The sequence below is a fragment of the Dendrobates tinctorius genome, unplaced genomic scaffold, assembly GCF_039654945.1.
Source record: "Dendrobates tinctorius isolate UK_male_01 unplaced genomic scaffold, ASM3965494v1 ptg000351l, whole genome shotgun sequence".
Classification (NCBI taxonomy): Eukaryota; Metazoa; Chordata; class Amphibia; order Anura; family Dendrobatidae; genus Dendrobates; species Dendrobates tinctorius.
The window spans coordinates 2296969-2315566 of record NW_027362017.1 but is presented as its reverse complement, the minus strand read 5'-3'; the positions used below and the strand labels follow the sequence as shown (position 1 = coordinate 2315566).

The window sequence follows — 18598 nt, the reverse complement described above, 5'->3', positions numbered from 1 at the left end:
CATTCAGGCTTCAGTCACCAGGGTTAAGTCACCGCTCTGAGTATACAGAGCGGCGGCTATAACCGCACCCCTGGCACTGACTGACACTCGCTCTGCATTGGGGCTGGCTGTCAGTCATAGCTGGGGGCACAGTTAATGCCCCTGCTCTGTATACTCAGAGCTGGTGACTGAAACCGGAACTCTGCGGGGAGCCAATAAAGTTAATTTTCTCCCCTTAGCGTTCAGCAGGAAATCTGTCACCACATTTTTGCCAACCAATCTGAGAGCATCGTAATGCAGAAAAAGAGACCCCGATTCCAGTGATGTGTCATTTACTGGACTGCTTGCTATAGCTTTGATAAAAATCACTGTTTTATCAGTAGGAGATTGTCACTATAGGACTAGTGAATCTGCCGCCATCTAGTCCTCCACATTCATGAGCTCTGTATAACCCCGCCCCCACTACTGATTGGCAGATTACTGTTTACCCCGTGTATGGGCAAAAAGCTGCCAATCAGGGGTGTGGGCGGGGTTATACAGAGCTCAGCATTCATAGAACTGCTAAATCCACAGCAGAAAAAAAATGTAATTTTATCAAAAGTTCATCTATTAACAAATTGCTGGAATTAGGGTCGAGTGGCAAGGTGAGTATTATTAGTTAAATTTTAACCATTTTCCAGCCCTCTCCAATTCAGAACAATGGCGGCCAATTGGCTGCCAGTGGAGTGGATAAGAAAATAGTTTCTTGTTATGATTGAGTCACCGCAGGAGGCAAAAACAGAAATGCTAGCTAAGTCCAGAAAACCGGAGAAGTTGGCAACTATCAGATTGCAGACCCCTGAACCTAACAACACAACTAGCAGTAGCCGTGGGGAGTTCCTACGATGACCTAGACCCCTCGATCACAGCCGGAGAGATACATAGGCCTAAAGAAGGAAAGGGGAAATCTAACTGCCCCAGAGCAGACCCCAAAGCAATAGGCAGCCCCCCACATATAATGACGGTGAAGCAAGATGGAAACACTTACACAGACAGAAAGACAGTGTGAGCAAAGATGGGGCCCAAAAACTACCTAGATAGGAATGGATAGGAAGGCTGCTGTCTGCAATCTGCCAAAACCCTATCAGAGACAAAAGCCAACATGCTGATATAAAAATGGCCCTGAAGCAACTAAGCTTCAAAACTAAATCAGCACTCAGGTATTTTCAGAGGACAGAGCCAAAGGAATACTGCACACTCCAGCAGGGAGTGGCAGAATCCAAAAAGCAAGAAAAACAAAAACAAATCCTAAATGCAAATGGCAAAGCAGAAAACTTAGCTTTAGGAGAGCAGGAATCAGACTGGTGTCCAAGAGTCCACAGAGAAATCACCCACAGGGCAGAAAGGGCGTAGGCAGCCTTATATCCAGTCAGAGACTCCACTCAGCCAATCGTCTTCATTAGTCTCAGGTGCCTGATAATCAGGCTCACTACCTTCCTTCACTAGGATAGGGAGTTCACCAGGCCTCAGAGACGGAGGGGAAAATGAACTCACAACAATTTCTATTCAAGAGAATCTGATTTTTTTTTTAAAAATAAGGTGAATTCAATTCACTGCATATGAATTTGCTTAACCTTTAACCTTATCTCATGTAATGAATCTGTTTATCTTTCTTGTCCCATCGATACAGGTATATGTGTGGCTAAACCCTATGAAATCCTGACCTTCCAGACTTTCTTCGTTGATCTAAGACTTCCATATTCTGCAGTGAGAAATGAGCAGGTTGAAATTCGAGCCATCATCTACAATTACGAATCAAAAGAAATACAAGTAAATGAACTTACATCAACCATTTTTTTTGTTTTGTTTTTTTTTTTGTCTGCTTTCTTATAAAAAAAACATCCCCACTTATGTCCACAAGGGCTAAGCCATTTGGGCTCGTGAGGCTGGTAAAGTAAATTTTGGGCCAATTCATCATTTGTGGGTTTGTAAAGTCTCTTTTCCATTTTTGCCTTTTAGGTATTTTCACTGGCGTCTATTGCATCAAATTAATTATAATAGCGCACGTGGTTCTTGGCTTTAGCGCAAAGTCAAAAATAGGCTTTTTTCCTATCCTTAACCAATCAGCTGTTCACCCGGCGCGATCCAGGAAGCCGAGTTCCCGCTGTAGCTTATTCGGCAAGCGCTATAGCTTGCTGAATAAGCGGGGAACCGAAGATATTCGTCCAACTCTAATTATGTTATAAGCTTAGAAGAAAAAGTCAACTAATTTCATATTTGCCTATTGCCAAAAAACCCTGTTAACGATTAAAGATTGTCCAAACTGGAGAACCCCTTTACGAATTCTTTGTAGACCTCACCATAAAAGATGTTCTTCATTTACCATTACCTTTTTCTTTGTGGCACTCAATTTTACCTTGAGCAAGACATAGGGTCATTAAAAGCTGCTGGTGCCAAAAATTGGGTGGGAATCTCCTACTAAGTTGATGCATACGATCTTATGTCTTTTGCTAAAACTTATGGTAATTTATGTTATTTTGGTCTCATTATAGGTGAGAGTGACCTTATCTCACAACCCTGAGTTTTGCAGTCCTTCTACACTCCGAAGCTCCTACTCAGTTGTGGTGAAAGTGAAGGAAACCTCATCGTATGTAGTTCCATTTGTCATTGTGCCATTAACCGTAGGACAACATCACGTTCAGGTGAAAGCTTCAGTCTACGGAGAATTTGGAGGCGATGGTATCAAAAAGTCACTGAGAGTCGTGGTAAGGGAGTATTGCTGCTATACAAATTGGGTCACTAATTTCATTAATTTCCATGGGCTGTTAAAGTGAATCTGTTTTTAGGATCAACCTTCCTAAGCCACATACATGGGCAATCAGGACATAGGAAGTCAGAGTCTCAGGGAGATCTATGTCCAGCCCATAGATCTTAACAGCTCATTTACAAAAAAAAATGTAGCTTTCTCTGGAATAAGACTTTAGATCGCAGATATCAAGGGATCATTTTATCCAGCTTCCTATGGCCTACACGCCCATATAGACGGCTGAGGAGGGTGGATCCTACCGACAGATTCCCTTTAAGTCATTTCTACATTTTTGTATCCTTCTGGACTGAAGAAGCCCTAAAAACTAATTAATATTCTGAACTTGTCCCTATTAGACTCCTATACACATAGTAACTATCCTGATAATGAACCTACTGTTCAATAGTAATTCTAAGACTTTATGGAAATGAATGATGTTATTTTACAGCCACAAACACGTTTTATCTATTTTAGCCAGAAGGAATTCGTAAGACGGCAATTATTTCTTCAGTAATACTGGACCCGGTAGCGAGAAGTAAGTGCCCCTCATTTTATTGTGTTTAGTTTTATAACTGTGATTAATGAAAAATACTACCTTAAAAAATACTTTTAGGCTAAGTTCTCACAATGAACATTTGGTCAGTTTTTGAGGTTGCAGTTTTCCTGCACCATTTCTGCACCTATTAGCTAAGTTACTTGCATTATTTTCATTGCCGTTTTACATGCTTTTTATAGAGTTTTTGACATTCTGATTTTTGTCTCTTTTTGTTACATCATGTTTTAAATAAAGCTGCTTTTTTATGCTTCCTGGTATTTGGCTTTGACAAGACTTTATTGATACAAGCATGTACATATGACAATTGTTTTAGTGTGTTTCCACTTAATATTCATTTTTTTTTATCAGTGGATTTTACACAACTAATGCAAGTCTATGGAGAAAATCTGCACATAAATCTCAGCGTACCCGCAAGAGAAATTGCCATGCTGCGGATCTCAAAAATGCACCACAGAAACAAAAGCACAGTGGCCATGAGACTTTTGTACAGTGAAAATACGCAACATCAAAACTCACCAAAAAGTCATCATGGGAACCTAACCTTAAAGGTGTTTTCTCACAATGAACAAAAGTACATTCTAATCAATAGATCTTGGAATAATAATAATTTTCACAATTGGATATGTTTAAAAAAATGTATCTGAGCTGAGATAATCTTATAAATGTGCCCCTGCTGCGTACTGTGTACTGGTCGTGTCCGACCATACAGCTAAGGGTTGTCCTCTATTGGGCACTTATGACATTTTAATAGAGTATGCAATAAGTGTTCTATAGCTAAAGGAAAGAACTTGAATAGAAATGATTGGAGAGAGGGGTGAATGTACAGCCACTCCCAATTACTGGCAGAGCACACCATGACCCCATTCCCAAATGGATGCAGCTCTAAGCAGTGAGACTGCAAATATTAGACATTTATGACATATCCTACCATTGTAACATAAATCTCCCAGATGGTGACTTCCTTTCAAAGATTTACAGCAATGCAGAAACATATAGGTGGTCAACGGCTACAATGTAAGTAACTTCTACTGAATATTAATGTTCTTGTTGCTTTCAGGTGGAGAACATGCAATACGGGTGCCCTCACTTGAAAACAGGAACATTGTCCCAGACTCCCCAACCAGACTTATTGTCAATGTACAAGGTAAGCGGATGAAAAATGTCCATTCTTTTTAGATATAGAGGTCAGCTGGTGGCCTCTCTTATATTATATTTTTTTTTGTCTTTCCGTAGGAATTCCAATTGCTCAATTTATTGAAGATTCCATAGATGGTGCCAGTCTAAGCCATCTTATCGTTACACCATCCGGTTGTGCAGAACAAAACATGGCATCCTTCACTCCAGTTGTCACAGCTACAACTTATCTTGACAAAACTAACCAGTGGGACCGAATAGGAGCACATCGTAGGGCAGAGGCCATTCAAAAAATCAACATAGGTGAGATGATATTAATTTCCAGGATGAGGTCTATTTTGGTGCTGTTGTTGCCATTTCATAACATGCCCTTTCCTCCTTGTCATACCAGGTTATGTCAATCAGCTCAGTTATCGTAAATCAGATGGATCTTTTCAATCATTTCCTGGAACAAGTACTGGCACCTGGTAGATATAACTTCTCTCTTTTGACCTTGCTTTAGGCTCCACTTAACCATTTTTCATAATACATGTCTTCTTTTATTGCATTAGGTTCACCGCTTATGCTGTCAAAGTCTTTTCCATGGCTAAGAGTTTTGTAAATGTTCATGAAGATACTCTATGTAGTTCTGTCAAGTGGCTCCTCTTGGTGGTTCAGAAGCCTGACGGCATGTTCAATGAAAACATTCCTATTAGCTACGCATACACAAGGGTAAGGGCATTGTCATGGGTTTATGTAGACAGAGAGGAGTCAGAAGACTGCAGCATCTAATTTGTCCTACTCCTGCTTACCTACTACTAATCAGTATTAGAAGCACTTCGCTTTCATATTAAACATTGAAGGTTTCTTCTAGCTCTTCCAGCTCTTCTGGCTTGCTTTCATGCTCTCAACTGTGCAGTGTTGCCCAATCCCCTCTCCTATGTATCCTCACCTCTGGCAAGTAGTCATTGTCAGTTTTAGCTTTATGCTGCATGGATCAGGAGTTGGAGGGGTATTATTGTTTAATGAGTCATTTGGTGGATTCATCTAGAGACTGTTGCTTGGTTTTGGTTGTGTGCTAATCCATATCTTTTACTACTTTGGTTTAACCTCATCATTCACTGCCTGGTGTTTATGAGTGCATATTCGTATGATTGGTATTTTCCTTTATCCCTGTACATATTCCCTTGTTTGTCTGGTTGGTGTATATCCATACACTACCACTCCCCTCTTCCCTGGGTGAGGGAAGTGAATAGACTAAGGGCAGATTCAGGAGCTCAGCAAGGTACGTGGCCCAAGCGTCTTCACCATTAGAAGTAATCTGTAGAGCAGGGCTAGATAGGGTTCCTATAGAGTGAAAGACAGGGAAAGAGCTCTGTCCCCAGGATACCCAACGACAGAGATGTAACAGTCTTCATATAAATACCTCACATTTCAACATGTCCACAGCGAGTAAAGTTTTTTAAATTAAGGACTTTCCCTAGATATGAACTTGATTAGAGGGAGATCATTCACACGGATCACCATGAATGCCAAAGACAAGTGTGATCTAGCAAAAGGATGGGTTGCATTTTTCCAATTATCAACTCACCTGAAGTATCTGACCCCAGCCACCAATGATCATATTGTCACGATTCATTTTTAGATTCGTGCAGCTCTGGTTCCGCTATAATTTAAATGTAGCTTTTTTTCCTTTTGGGCCATCAAGGGTTAACGTCAGTTTCCTTGCTGATAGCGGCTTTGTTTCTAGTGGGTGGTGACCACTTCCACATCCTTTAAAAGTCACATGACCCAACTGACTGTCAGTGATATAGAAGTCTATGATGGCCAGTCAGAAGTAAAGAGCTCTCTGGTTTCAGTGGTGAATCTGCTCTTTTCGTTGAGTTTGTCGTACTGGTGCCTTATCCTCTGCTGTGTGGTGCTTTACAGCAGGGACAGTGTGAAGTACTATTTTCCCTTTTTCTGTCTGTTTTGTTGTTGTCTCTCTCCCTGTGTTGTTCACCATCTGTAGTGGTGATGCTAGCATCCTTGCCAGCCAGTGCACCAGCCAGGGAATAGTGCAGCACTCTGTAGAGACTAATATATATGCAAACACAAAATCTGTCATAATTGCTAAGTAAACAGTAATAAAAAGTAAAAAAAAATTGTAAAAAATTAATTACAAAAGTGAAGGTTCTTATCGCATAAATTGGCCAATTCATGTGAGTCCATCAACCGCAACGGGATGACACGGGTGTTTATCAACAGGGTGTTTTGTTGTGAATTCTCTTGCTCGGAGTTCTGAGCCAAAGCTCCCTCTGGTGGTTGCTGAGAGTAGTGGAGCTGGCCAGGTGGATGGAAGTTCCCCACCTGACGATGATAATTGGAAACCTGGGATTACTCGCTGGGAGCATATAATTGAGCTGGCTGCTATTGGAGGTTGCTGGTGATTTCCTCCGTGTGCATTTGGAGCTCTTTTGTCCCCTGCCTGATCTGCATGGTTCAGCTAAGTGATTCTTTTGCTAATCCTATGCATCTAATCTGGTTGTGTCTTTTTTATGCTTTCTGTTTTGCTGCTAGGATTCAGCGTGCTCCCTGCTGGGGGCAGCGCTGGGCCCTGCATCATATGTTGCAGCCTGTTCAGTCCCCTGTTATGTTAATGTCTTTTTCTTTGCTGCCAGTTTATACCGGAGTGCTGATCTAGCGGGGTGAGATCATGTGACCTTAGGTTTTTTGTACATCAAAAGTGTTGGACTTTTTCAGGGTTTTGTGCGTGATTGCAGACAGTATCTTTTCTGTCCTGTCCTGTCTAGACAGCTTGGGCCCCACCGTTTGCTCAGTCTGTTCTCTGCCTATGTTTGTGTCTCATCTTGTCTCACCGACAATTTTTGTTTGGGGGCTGTCTATTCCTTTGGGGATCTGCTCCGGGCACTAATAAAGCACGGCACAGAAAGAGAACTTAAAAATCCTCCAATAGCAGAAAACAGCAATAAAGCAACAAAGTTTACCCGTACAGGCCTCCAGACAAATGCACTATCAGGATGCAGTGGACCCATATAATTACGATAACACAGGTGCAAAAATACCAATGAAACAACCGCTCGCAGCCTATCAATACATGGAGGGGGCGGTTGCCTGGTATATTGATGCACAAAAAACTTGTATGCGGCGCTGTTCACACCATGGCCCGCACAGCTTCCAGGCCAGCCCAGTAGTGACACAAATGCACTATTATATGGGTCCACTGCATCCTGATAGTGCATTTGTCTGGAGGCCTGTACGGGTAAACTTTGTTGCTTTATTGCTGTTTTCTGCTATTGGAGGATTTTTAAGTCCTCTTTCTGTGCCGTGCTTTATTAGTGTTAGTATTTAGTGTTAGGTACCCGTAAACGTGGAGATCTTTGACGCAGGTTACGGGCTTACGTATTTTGGCCAAAATATCAGCTAATACTCCACATTTTTTGTAAATGTGTTTTTTGCACTTTTTATTCAGGGTGCAGTCGGGCCCATTTGGTCTTGTAAACTGTGGTGTCTGTCCCCATGGCATGCATTTTGATAGTACTGGGCCAGCCCGCCTGAGCTAATAGAAGGGTGTCACTACTGGGCTGGCCTGGATGCTGTGCGGGCCATGGTGTGAACAGCGCCGCATACAAGTTTTTTGTGCATCAATATACCAGGCAACCGCCCCCTCCATGTATTGGTAGGCTGCGAGCGGTTGTTTCATTGGTATTTTTGCACCTGTGTTATCGTAATTATATGGGTCCACTGCATCCTGATAGTGCATTTGTCTGGAGGCCTGTACGGGTAAACTTTGTTGCTTTATTGCTGATCTGCTCCGGGGCAGTTTAGATTTCATCTTTCTGTCTTTAGGCTTAGTTAGTCCTCTGGCTGTGACGAATCGTTTAGGGCATCGTAGGAATGCTCCACAGCTACTTGTTATGAATGAGTCACCGGAGGAGGAAAAAACAAAAATACAAGCTAAGTCCAGAAAACCGGAGAGGTTAGTAGCTAGCGGATTGCAGACCCCTGATCCTATTCACAGCAACTAACAGTAGCCGTGGTGGGTTCCTACGGTGGTCCTAGACTCCTTGTCAAAGCCGGAGAACTAAATAAGCCTAAAGGAAGAAAGGGGAAATCTAAACTGCCCAAGAGCAGACCCCAAAGCAATAGACAGGCCCCAACATGTATTGTCGGTGAAAAGCAGATGAAAACACAAACACAGACAGAAAGACAGGCTGAGCAAACGATGGGGCCCAACTAACTAGATAGGACAGGACAGAAAAGATGCTGGCTGCAATCTACAAAAACCCTACCAAAAATGTCCCAACCGTCTAAATCACTATATCAGCACTCAGGTATATTCTGAAAACAGAGCAAAGAGATCAACTGATCAGAGACAAAAATGGAATTCAGCCAGTCCCAGCAAGGGCTGGCTGAACACAAACACTAAGTAAACCTGACAAAATCTCATGGAATAATAGCAGGGCAAAAACTTAGTTTTAGTAGACAGGAACTAAACTGGATGCAAGAGCTCAGAGCAGAAAGGATCACCAGCAACCCTGCAGGGTGTCGGCTGCCTTATATCCACTCAGAGATTCCGGATGTCCAATCACACTCCACCTGTTCATATGACAAGTTCTTCCCATCCAAATCAATCTCACTACCTCCTTTCACCAGCAGAGGGAGTTCATCAGACATCAAAGGTGAAGGAGAAAATGAACTCATAACAGTACCTCCCCTTTGAGGAGGGGTCACCGAACCCTCATCCACGCCACCAGGGCGATCAGGATGGGCCTGATGAAAAGCACGAACCTATCTTTCAGCATGAATATTAGATGCAGAGACCCAAGACTTATCCTCCTTGCCATAACCCTTCCACTTAACCAAATACTGGAGTCTCCGTCTAGCCAGACGAGAAACCAGTATCTTCTCAACCTCATATTCCACATTACCTTCAACCAATACAGGGTCAGGAGGTGCCACCACAGGAACTACTGGCTCAACAAACCTCTTTAACCGAGACTTATGAAACACGTTATGGATCTTGAATGTAACAGGAAGAGCCAATCGAAAAGAGACCGGATTAAGAATCTCCAAAATCTTGTAAGGTCCAATAAATCTAGGTTTAAACTTTGGAGAAACCACCTTCATAGAGATATTATTTGATGACAACCAAACCATATCACCCACCTTAAACCGGGGACCAATTGTCCTATGCCGGTTGGAAAACCGCTGGACCTTTTCCTGGGAGAGAGACAACTTATACACCACTTGGTCCCAGATCTGGTGCATTTTCTCCACCACAGTGTGAACACCTGGGCAGGCAGAAGACTCCACCTGCCCTGAAGAGAATCGAGGATGAAAGCAAATTCGGCCAAGGGCAAAAATGAAACCCAATCATCCTGATCAGCAGAAATAAAACATCTCAAATAAGACTCCAAAGTCTGGTTTGTTCTCTCTGTCTGCCCATTGGTCTGAGGGTGAAACGCAGAGGAGAAGGACAACTGAATTCCCAGCTTGGAACAGAAAGTCCTCCAAAATTTAGAAACAAACTGAACTCCTCTGTCAGATACAATGTTCTCAGGAATCCCATGCAAACAAACCACCTGTTGCAATAACAAGGGCACCAACTCTGAGGAAGATGACAACTTAGGGAATGGTACAAGATGGACCATCTTAGAGAATCTATCACAAATCACCCAAATAACAGTCATTCTCTGAGAGACAGGCATATCAGAGATAAAATCCATTGAAATATGGGTCCATGGCCTCCTGGGCACCGGCAAAGGCATCAACAACCCACTAGAGGGAGAACAAGGTTTAGACCGGGAGCAAGTCCCACAGGACTGCACAAAATTCCTGACATCACGAGACAAGGGCGGGCCACCAAAAAGACCGACTCACCAAATCTCTAGTACCAAAAATACCTGGATGACCAGCCAATGCAGAGCAATGAACTTCAGACATTACTCTCTTCCTCCACTGGTCAGGAACATAAAATTTTCCAATGGGACAATGCTCAGGTTTGTCCTCCTGAAACACAAAATCAAAACGCGTGAAAAACAAGGCCCACCTAGCCTGTCTAGGATTCAAGCGTTTGGCCGACTCAAGGTAAATCAAATTCTTGTGGTCAGTAAGGACCACGACTTGATGTTTAGCTCCCTCCAAGCAATGTCTCCACTCCTCAAATGCCCATTTCATGGCTAACAGTTCCCGATTCCCCACATCATAGTTACATTCGGATGGAGAGAACTTTCGGGAAAAGAAAGCACAGGGATTCATTTTAGATGTTACAGGATCTTTTTGGGACAAAACAGCTCCTGCACCAATCTCAGAAGCGTCCACCTCTACCTGAAACAGGAGTGAGACATCAGGTTGCCGCAAAACCAGAGCAGAAGTGAACCTCTGCTTCAGCTCCTGAAAGGAAGAAACAGCCTCAGGAGACCAATTCAGCACATCAGCACCCTTCTAAGTCAAATCAGTCAATGGTTTGGCAATACCAGAAAAATTATCTATAAATTTATGATAAAAATTAGCAAAACCCAAAAACTTCTGGAGGACCTTCAAAGAAGTGGGCTGAACCCAATCATAAGTGGCCTGTACCTTGGCCGGGTCCATTTCAGTAGTTGACGGAGACAAAATGGATCCCAAAAATGAAATCCACTGTACACCAAAAAGGCATTTCGATCCCTTAACATACAGGGAATTCTCCCTCAAAATCCGGAACACAGTCCGAACATGTTCCACATGAGAGTCCCAATCCTTGGAAAAGATCAAAATATCATCCAGATAGATGATCAAAAATGTATCCACAAAGTCCCGTAAAATATCATTTATGAAGCACTGGAAGACAGAAGGGGCATTAGTGGGCCCAAAAGGCATCACCAGGTACTCAAAATGTCCCTCCGGAGTATTAAACGCTGTCTTCCATTCATCCCCATGCTTAATGCGAATAACATTATACGCCCCCTGAGGTCAAGCTTGGTAAACCAGCAAGCACCTTTAACTCTGGAGAATAGATCAGAAATCAGGGGTAACGGATACTGATATTTAACAGTAATTTTGTTGAGGGAACGATAGTCAATACAAGGCCTTAATGAACCATCTTTCTTGGCCACGAAAAAAAACCCAGCACCTAAGGGTGAAGAGGATGGTTTAATATGACCCTTCTCCAATGACTCCTTAATATAGGATCGCATAGCCTCGTGCTCGGGTACAGATAAATTGATAAGTCGACCCTTGGGAAATTTACACCCAGGGCTCAACTCAATTGCACAGTCATAACTCCTATGAGGAGGCAAAGACGCAGACTTATTCTCACTAAATACATCATAAAAATCAGCCAAATAGTCAGGAACATCATGCGACTGGGGAGAGGTGGAGAAAACAGGAGCGTCACTAAGAGCACACCGACAACCCAAACTCACCACAGACACAGATTTCCAATCCAAAACTGGATTATTGATTTGCAACCAGGGAAATCCCAGAACAATGGTATCATGCAAATTATGCAACACCAAAAATCTGCAATTTTCTTGATGGTCTGGGGCGACCCGCATTACCACCTGGGTCCAAAACTGAGGTTTATTCTTCGCCAAAGGAGTAGCATCAATAACCCTCAAAGGGATAGGCGTCCGCAGAGGTGTCATAGGAAACCCACAACGTTTAGCAAAATCCAAGTCCATCAGGTTCAGAGCCGCTCCTGAATCCATAAAAGCCTTAGCGGAAAATGTGGACAGGGAGCAGATCAGAGTAATTGCCAGAAGAAACTTAGGTTGAACACCACCCACAGCAAATGTGTGTGCAAAACATTTCTCTCGTTTAGGGCAGACAGAAATAATATGAGAGGCATCTCCACAGAAAAAACACAGCTTATTACGCCTTCTGAACTCCTGATGTTGCACCCTAGAAAAAACTCTATCACATTGCATAGGTTCAGACATTTGTTCGACAAGTGGCAACATTTCTCGTGTAATTTTACGTTCACGTAAACGCCGATCAACCTGAATGGCTAATGACATAGAATCGTCAAGACCAGAGGGAACAGGAAATCCCACCATAGTATCTTTTACGGTTTCTGACAAACCCTTCCGAAAGAGAGCTGCCAAGGCACCATCATTCCAGGTAGTAAAGACCGCCCACTTTCGGAATTTTTGACAGTACAACTCTGCAGAATCCTGACCCTGGCTCAATGCCAACAGGGCCTTTTCAGCTTGATCAATAGCATTAGGTTCATCATACAACACCCCCAAGGCTTCAGAAAATGCGTCCACATTAGTTAGAATAGGATCATCAGGTGTCAAAGAAAACGCCCAATCCTGGGGATCGCCACGCAGCAAAGAGATGACAATTTTAACCTGCTGCGCAGAGCTCCCCGATGAGTTAGGCTTCAAGGCAAGAAATAATTTACAATTATTCTTAAAATTCAAAAATTTAGACTGATCCCCAAAAAACACATCAGGAGTAGGGATCTTTGGTTCAGAAGCATGTGAATGAGAAAGATAGGCGGAAATTCCCCGCACTTCAGCAGTGAGCTGCTCCACACGATCAGACAACCGCTTAATCTTCATTAAGAAAAAATTCCCCCTACGGCCTCAGAGAAATAGAGGAAAAAATATACACACACAAAAAAAAATTTCTGACACTTTTTTTTTTTTTTTTTTACAATTCTTTCCTGCTATTGAGTACCCTAGAATCTGCGGTATGGCTGGTGATTCTGTTATGAATGAGTCACCGGAGGAGGAAAAAACAAAAATACAAGCTAAGTCCAGAAAACCGGAGAGTTTGGTAGCTAGCGGATTGCAGACCCCTGATCCTATTCACAACAAATAACAGTAGCTGTGGGGGGTTTCTACGGTGGTCCTAGACCCCTCGTCAAAGCCAGAGAACTAAATAAGCCTAAAGGAAGAAAGGGGAAATCTAAACTGCCCCAGAGCAGACCCCAAAGCAATAGAGAGCCCCCAACATGTATTGTCAGTGAAAAACAGATGAAAACACAAACACAGACAGAAAGACAGGCTGAGCAAACAATGGGGCCCAACTAACTAGATAGGACAGGACAGAAAAGATGCTGGCTGCAATCCGCAAAAACCCTACCAAAAATGTCCCAACCGTCTGATAGGAAAAAAAAGCCCTGAAGTCGCTAGACTTCAAAATCACTATATCATCACTCAGGTATATTCTGAAAACAGCAAAGAGATCAACTGATCAGAGACAAAAATGGAATTCAGCCAGTCCCAGCTAGGGCTGGCTGAACACAAACACTTAGTAAACCAGACAAAATCTCATGGAATAATAGCAGGGCAAAAACAAGTTCTTCCCATCCAAATCAATTTCACTACCTCCTTTCATCAGCAGAGGGAGTTCATCAGACATCAAAGGTGAAGGAGAAAATGAACTCATAACAGCTACTGCTAGTTGTGTGGATAGGATTAGTGGTCTGCAATCCGCTTATTTACCAACCTCTCTGGTCTTCTGGTGGCTTAGTCTGTTCCTGACATCCTCCTCGGTGATCCATTCATAACAGAGTCACCAGCCAAACCGCAGAATCTAGGCGTCAGAATTTTTTATATATTTTTTCCTCTGGGGCCGTAGGAGGATTTTTTCTTTAATGGAGACTAAGCAATTGTCCAATCGTGTAGAGCAGCTCACTGCTGAAGTGTGGGGTATTTCTGCCTATCTCACTCAGTCATCTGCTGTGGAACCAAAGATCCCTACTCCTGATGTGTTTTCTGGGTATCGGTCTAAATTTTTGAATTTCAAGAATAACTGTAAACTATTACTTGCCTTGAAGCTTAATTCATTGGGGAGCTTTGTGCAGCAGGTTAAAATTGTCATCTCCCTGCTGCGCGGCGATCCCCAGGATTGGGCTTTTTCTCTGACACCTGGAGATCCTATTCTGACTAATGTGGATGCATTTTTTCAGGTCCTGGGGTTGTTGTATGATGAGCCTAATGCTATTGATCAAGCTGAGAAGACCTTATTGGCATTGAACCAGGGTCAGGATACTGCGGAGTTATACTGCCAGAAGTTCCAAAAGTGGGCAGTCCTTACTAAATGAAATGATGATGCCCTAGCAGCTCTCTTTCAGAAAGGTCTAGCAGAAACCGTAAAAGATGTAATGGTGGGATTTCCTGTCGCCTCTGGTCTTAACGACTCCATGTCATTAGCCATTCAAATTGATCGATGTTTGCGTGAACATAAGAGTACGCGAGAGGCGGTGCTGCCTTTTGAACAAACTTCTGAACCCATGCAACGTGATAGGGTTTTGTCTAGAATGCAACGTCAAGAGTTCAGTAGGCGTAATAAGTTGTGCCTCTTTTGTGGGGACGCCTCTCATGTTATTTCTGTGTGCCCTAAACAAGAAAAACGTTTTGCTCACGCATTTGCGATAGGCAGTGTACAGCCTAAGTTTCTGTTGGCAGTTACCTTGATCTGCTCCTTGTCTACTTTTTCTGCTAAGGCATTTGTTGATTCAGGAGCAGCTTTGAATCTGAAGGTTCTTGACTTTGCCAAGCTTTGTGGTTTCCTCATGGTGCCCTGAGAACCCCTATTCCCTTGAGGGGGATTGATGCTACCCCTTTGGCAGAGAATAAACCCCAGTTTTGGACTCAGTTGATAATACGGGTCGCCCCCGACCATCAAAAGAATTGTAAATTTTTGGTGTTCCACAATTTACATGATATTATTGTACTGGGTTTTCCATGGTTGTAGACCCATAATCCTGTGTTGAATTGGAAATCTGTGTCTGTGGTGAGTTGGGGTTGTCAAAGTGCTCTTGGTGACACTCCTGTTTTCTCCACCTCTCCCCAGTCTCAAGATGTTCCTGACTATTTAGCTGATTTTTCTGATGTATTTAGTGAGAGTAAGTCTGCGTCTTTGCCTCCTCATAGGTGTTATGATTGCGCAATTGAGTTAATGCCCGGTTGTAAATTTCCCAAGGGTCGGCTTTTCAACTTTATCGGTACCTGAACATGATGCTATGCGATCTTATATCAAGGAATCATTGGAGAAGGGTTTTATCAGACCATCCTCTTCGCCTTTGGGTGCTGGTTTTTTCTTTGTGGCCAAAAAAGATGGCTCATTAAGACCATGTATTGACTATCGTTCCCTTAACAAAATCACTGTTAAATATAGAAAAAAACTCCAAATTTTCAAAGCCAGCTTACCCGTAGCCAGCTTGTCATCATAGGGTTAAAGTATGGGAGGTCTTACTCTTGATTTTAATTCCTTTTTTCATCCCTTCCCCCCTCTTCCTTATATATGGGTAGCTTAATTTTCAGTTGAAAGACCATGTAGAAGGCGTTAATTCGCCGAAACGCGTAGTCTGAGAGGCTAACCCCCCCCTTTCCCCCAATCTATTTATCTACTGTCCAGAAGTGTGGATTTATTTTATGATGGACTTTAATAATAAAAATCTTTGCTAATGCAAGAAAAAACTCTTTAAAATTTTGTATCCTGGATTTTGTCCGCTGGAGTTTAAAGTTACATTTTTTCATTTGAATCTTTCGTGGCTGGCTCCTGCTCTGGTCTCCGTGCAGACTTTTTCCTGGACTGATATTGGATCTCACACACCGGGATGTACGGGTAAGCTGGCTTTGAAAATTTGGAGGTTTTTTTGTATTTTCATTGGAGGATTGGTTTTTTTAGCCTGGCTTATAATTTTTATGGTACGCCCGTGTATATTTTCTATTATTTAATTAAGGATGGATGAACACAGAACTTAAGCACATGCTAAAAAGGAAGAAAAAAATGTTTATAAAATGGAAAGAGGGAGGCATATCTAAAGAAGAATATAATGCTGTCTGCAGAACCTGCAGGGCACAAATCAGATTACTAAAGCTGAAAATGAATTGAGGCTTGCAAGAGATGTCAAAAGCAATAATAAAGGATTTTGGGGATATGTCAAAAGTAAAAGAAAAGTCAAAGATGCTATAGGATTTTTACAGGATGAAAATAATGAAATGGTAAGACAGGATCTTGAGAAGGCTGAACTTTTAAATTCCTATTTTGCATCTGTTTTCTCTCAGAAAGGAAATGTAACATCAACTGTTATTCACTGTCCTATTAAGGGAATAGAAGAATCCAGGATATCTATAAACAGAAAGATAGTGAGGAAACACTTAGCTAACCTAAATTAATTCAAGTCTCCAGGTCCAGATGAATTACACCCCAGAGTACTGAAGGAGATAGCAGAAGAAATTTTTGAACCCCTCTCCATAATCTTTGAAAATTCCTGGAGAACAGGAGAAGTGCCAGAAGACTGGAGAAGAGCAAATGTTGTTCCTATCTTCAAAAAGGGGAAGAAGGTGGACCCAGGCAACTATAGGCCGGTGAGTCTGACTTCTATACCAGGAAAGATCTTTGAACAAATTATTAAACAACATGTATGTCAGTACCTGGATAAGAATGAAGTGATTAAACAGAGTCAGCATGGGTTTGTAACTAATAAGTCATGTCAGACTAACTTAATTTCCTTCTATGACGGTATCACTGATTGGGTGGATCAAGGAAATGCTGTAGATATAGTATATCTTGACTTCAGCAAAGCATTTGACAAAGTCTCTCATACAATCCTTATTGAAAAAATGACTAAGTATGGAATGGACAAGGCAACTGTTAGGTGGATTCATAACTGGCTTAGTGATCGGACCCAAAGAGTGGTCGTAAATGGCTGCACATCCAGTTGGAAGAATGTCTCAAGTGGGGTACCACAGGGCTCTGTCCTGGGCCCTGTATTGTTCAACATCTTTATCAACGATTTAGATGAAGGAATTGAGGGTAAACTGATTAAATTTGCTGATGACACAAAGCTAGGAGGGATAGCTAATACTAAAGAAGAGAGAGAGAGGATTCAAAAAGATTTAAATAAACTGGAGAAGTGGGCAGCAACTAACAGAATGGTTTTTAACAGGGAGAAATGCAAAGTACTACATCTGGGCAATAAAAATGAAAAAAGCATATACAGAATGGGAGGAATAGGGCTACATGACAGCACATGTGAAAAAGACTTGGGTATACTAATAGATCACAGACTGAATATGAGTCAACAGTGTGATGCAGCAGAAAAAAAGGCAAATGCAATTCTAGGATGTATTAACAGAAGCATACAGTCTAGATCACGTGAAGTCATTATTTCCCTCTACTCCTCTTTGGTGAGACCTCATCTGGAATATTGTGTCCAGTTTTGGGCACCACATTTTAAAAAAGACATCAACAAACTGGAGCAAGTTCAGAAAAGAGCGACCAGAATGGTGACCGGTCTGCAAACCCTGTCTTATGAGGAAAGGTTGCAGGATTTGGGAATGTTTACTTTGCAAAAGAGAAGACTGAGAGGAGACTTAATAGCTGTCTACAAATATCTAAAGGGCTGTCACATTGTAGAAGGATCAACTTTATTCTCATTTGCACAAGGAAAGACTAGAAGCAATGGGATGAAACTGAAGGGGAGGAGACACAGATTAGATATTAGAAAAAACTTTTTGACAGTTAGAGTGATCAATGAGTGGAACAGGCTGCCACGAGAAGTGGTGAGTTCTCCTTCAATGGAAGTCTTCAAACAGAGGCTGGACAGACATCTGACTGGGATGATTTAGCGAATCCTGCTTTGAGCAGGGGGTTGGACCAGATGGCCCAGGAGGTCCCTTCCAACTCTACCATTCTATGATTCTATGATTCTAAGTTTCTGGACCTGTTTTGAAACATGGAAGCTAATAATATGGGATTTTATGATGGACAAAAGGATATATTAAGACTGGATAAACTGGCAAAAATCTTCTGTGATAATGTTTCTATTTCCACCAATGTTCCTAATGATCTTATCACGATCCTGATAGATCTTGAATTCAAAATTGGTAAAGAACTTAGGATTTGGTGGAATCAAAATACCCTAAAAACATATTTAACTAAAAAGATGGTACCACGAGGTTTACGTTTAAAGAAGGTGGTCACAGCCCCTTACAGCGAGGAGTTTCAGAGTAAATGGAACACTACACTCAGTGAGTGCTCATTAAAGTTGATTGAACTTATTGTAACAGAAGAGGACAGAGAGTTGAAGGAAATCAAAATGGATATAAGTAGACTGCAACAAGCAGCCAAAAATTTTTCCCATTTGAGTGATTTCCAAAAACTTAAAGATAAAATGGATATAAATTTGAAAAAATTAGAGGGCTTTATTATGGACACCA

General features: G+C 42.1%; 1 protein-coding gene across 1 annotated transcript in view; it reads left to right on the top strand.

Annotated features, from left to right (window-relative positions):
* The window catches only part of LOC141075418 (venom factor-like), a 397441-nt gene that overhangs the window by 245353 nt on the left and 133490 nt on the right, over positions 1–18598 (top strand). The window contains exons 20-26 of the mRNA XM_073562451.1: positions 1649–1788; positions 2511–2723; positions 3239–3299; positions 4378–4464; positions 4554–4757; positions 4846–4921; positions 5006–5165. Coding sequence (XP_073418552.1) covers positions 1649–1788; positions 2511–2723; positions 3239–3299; positions 4378–4464; positions 4554–4757; positions 4846–4921; positions 5006–5165 — 941 coding nt within the window. The remainder of the gene's footprint in view (positions 1–1648; positions 1789–2510; positions 2724–3238; positions 3300–4377; positions 4465–4553; positions 4758–4845; positions 4922–5005; positions 5166–18598) is intronic.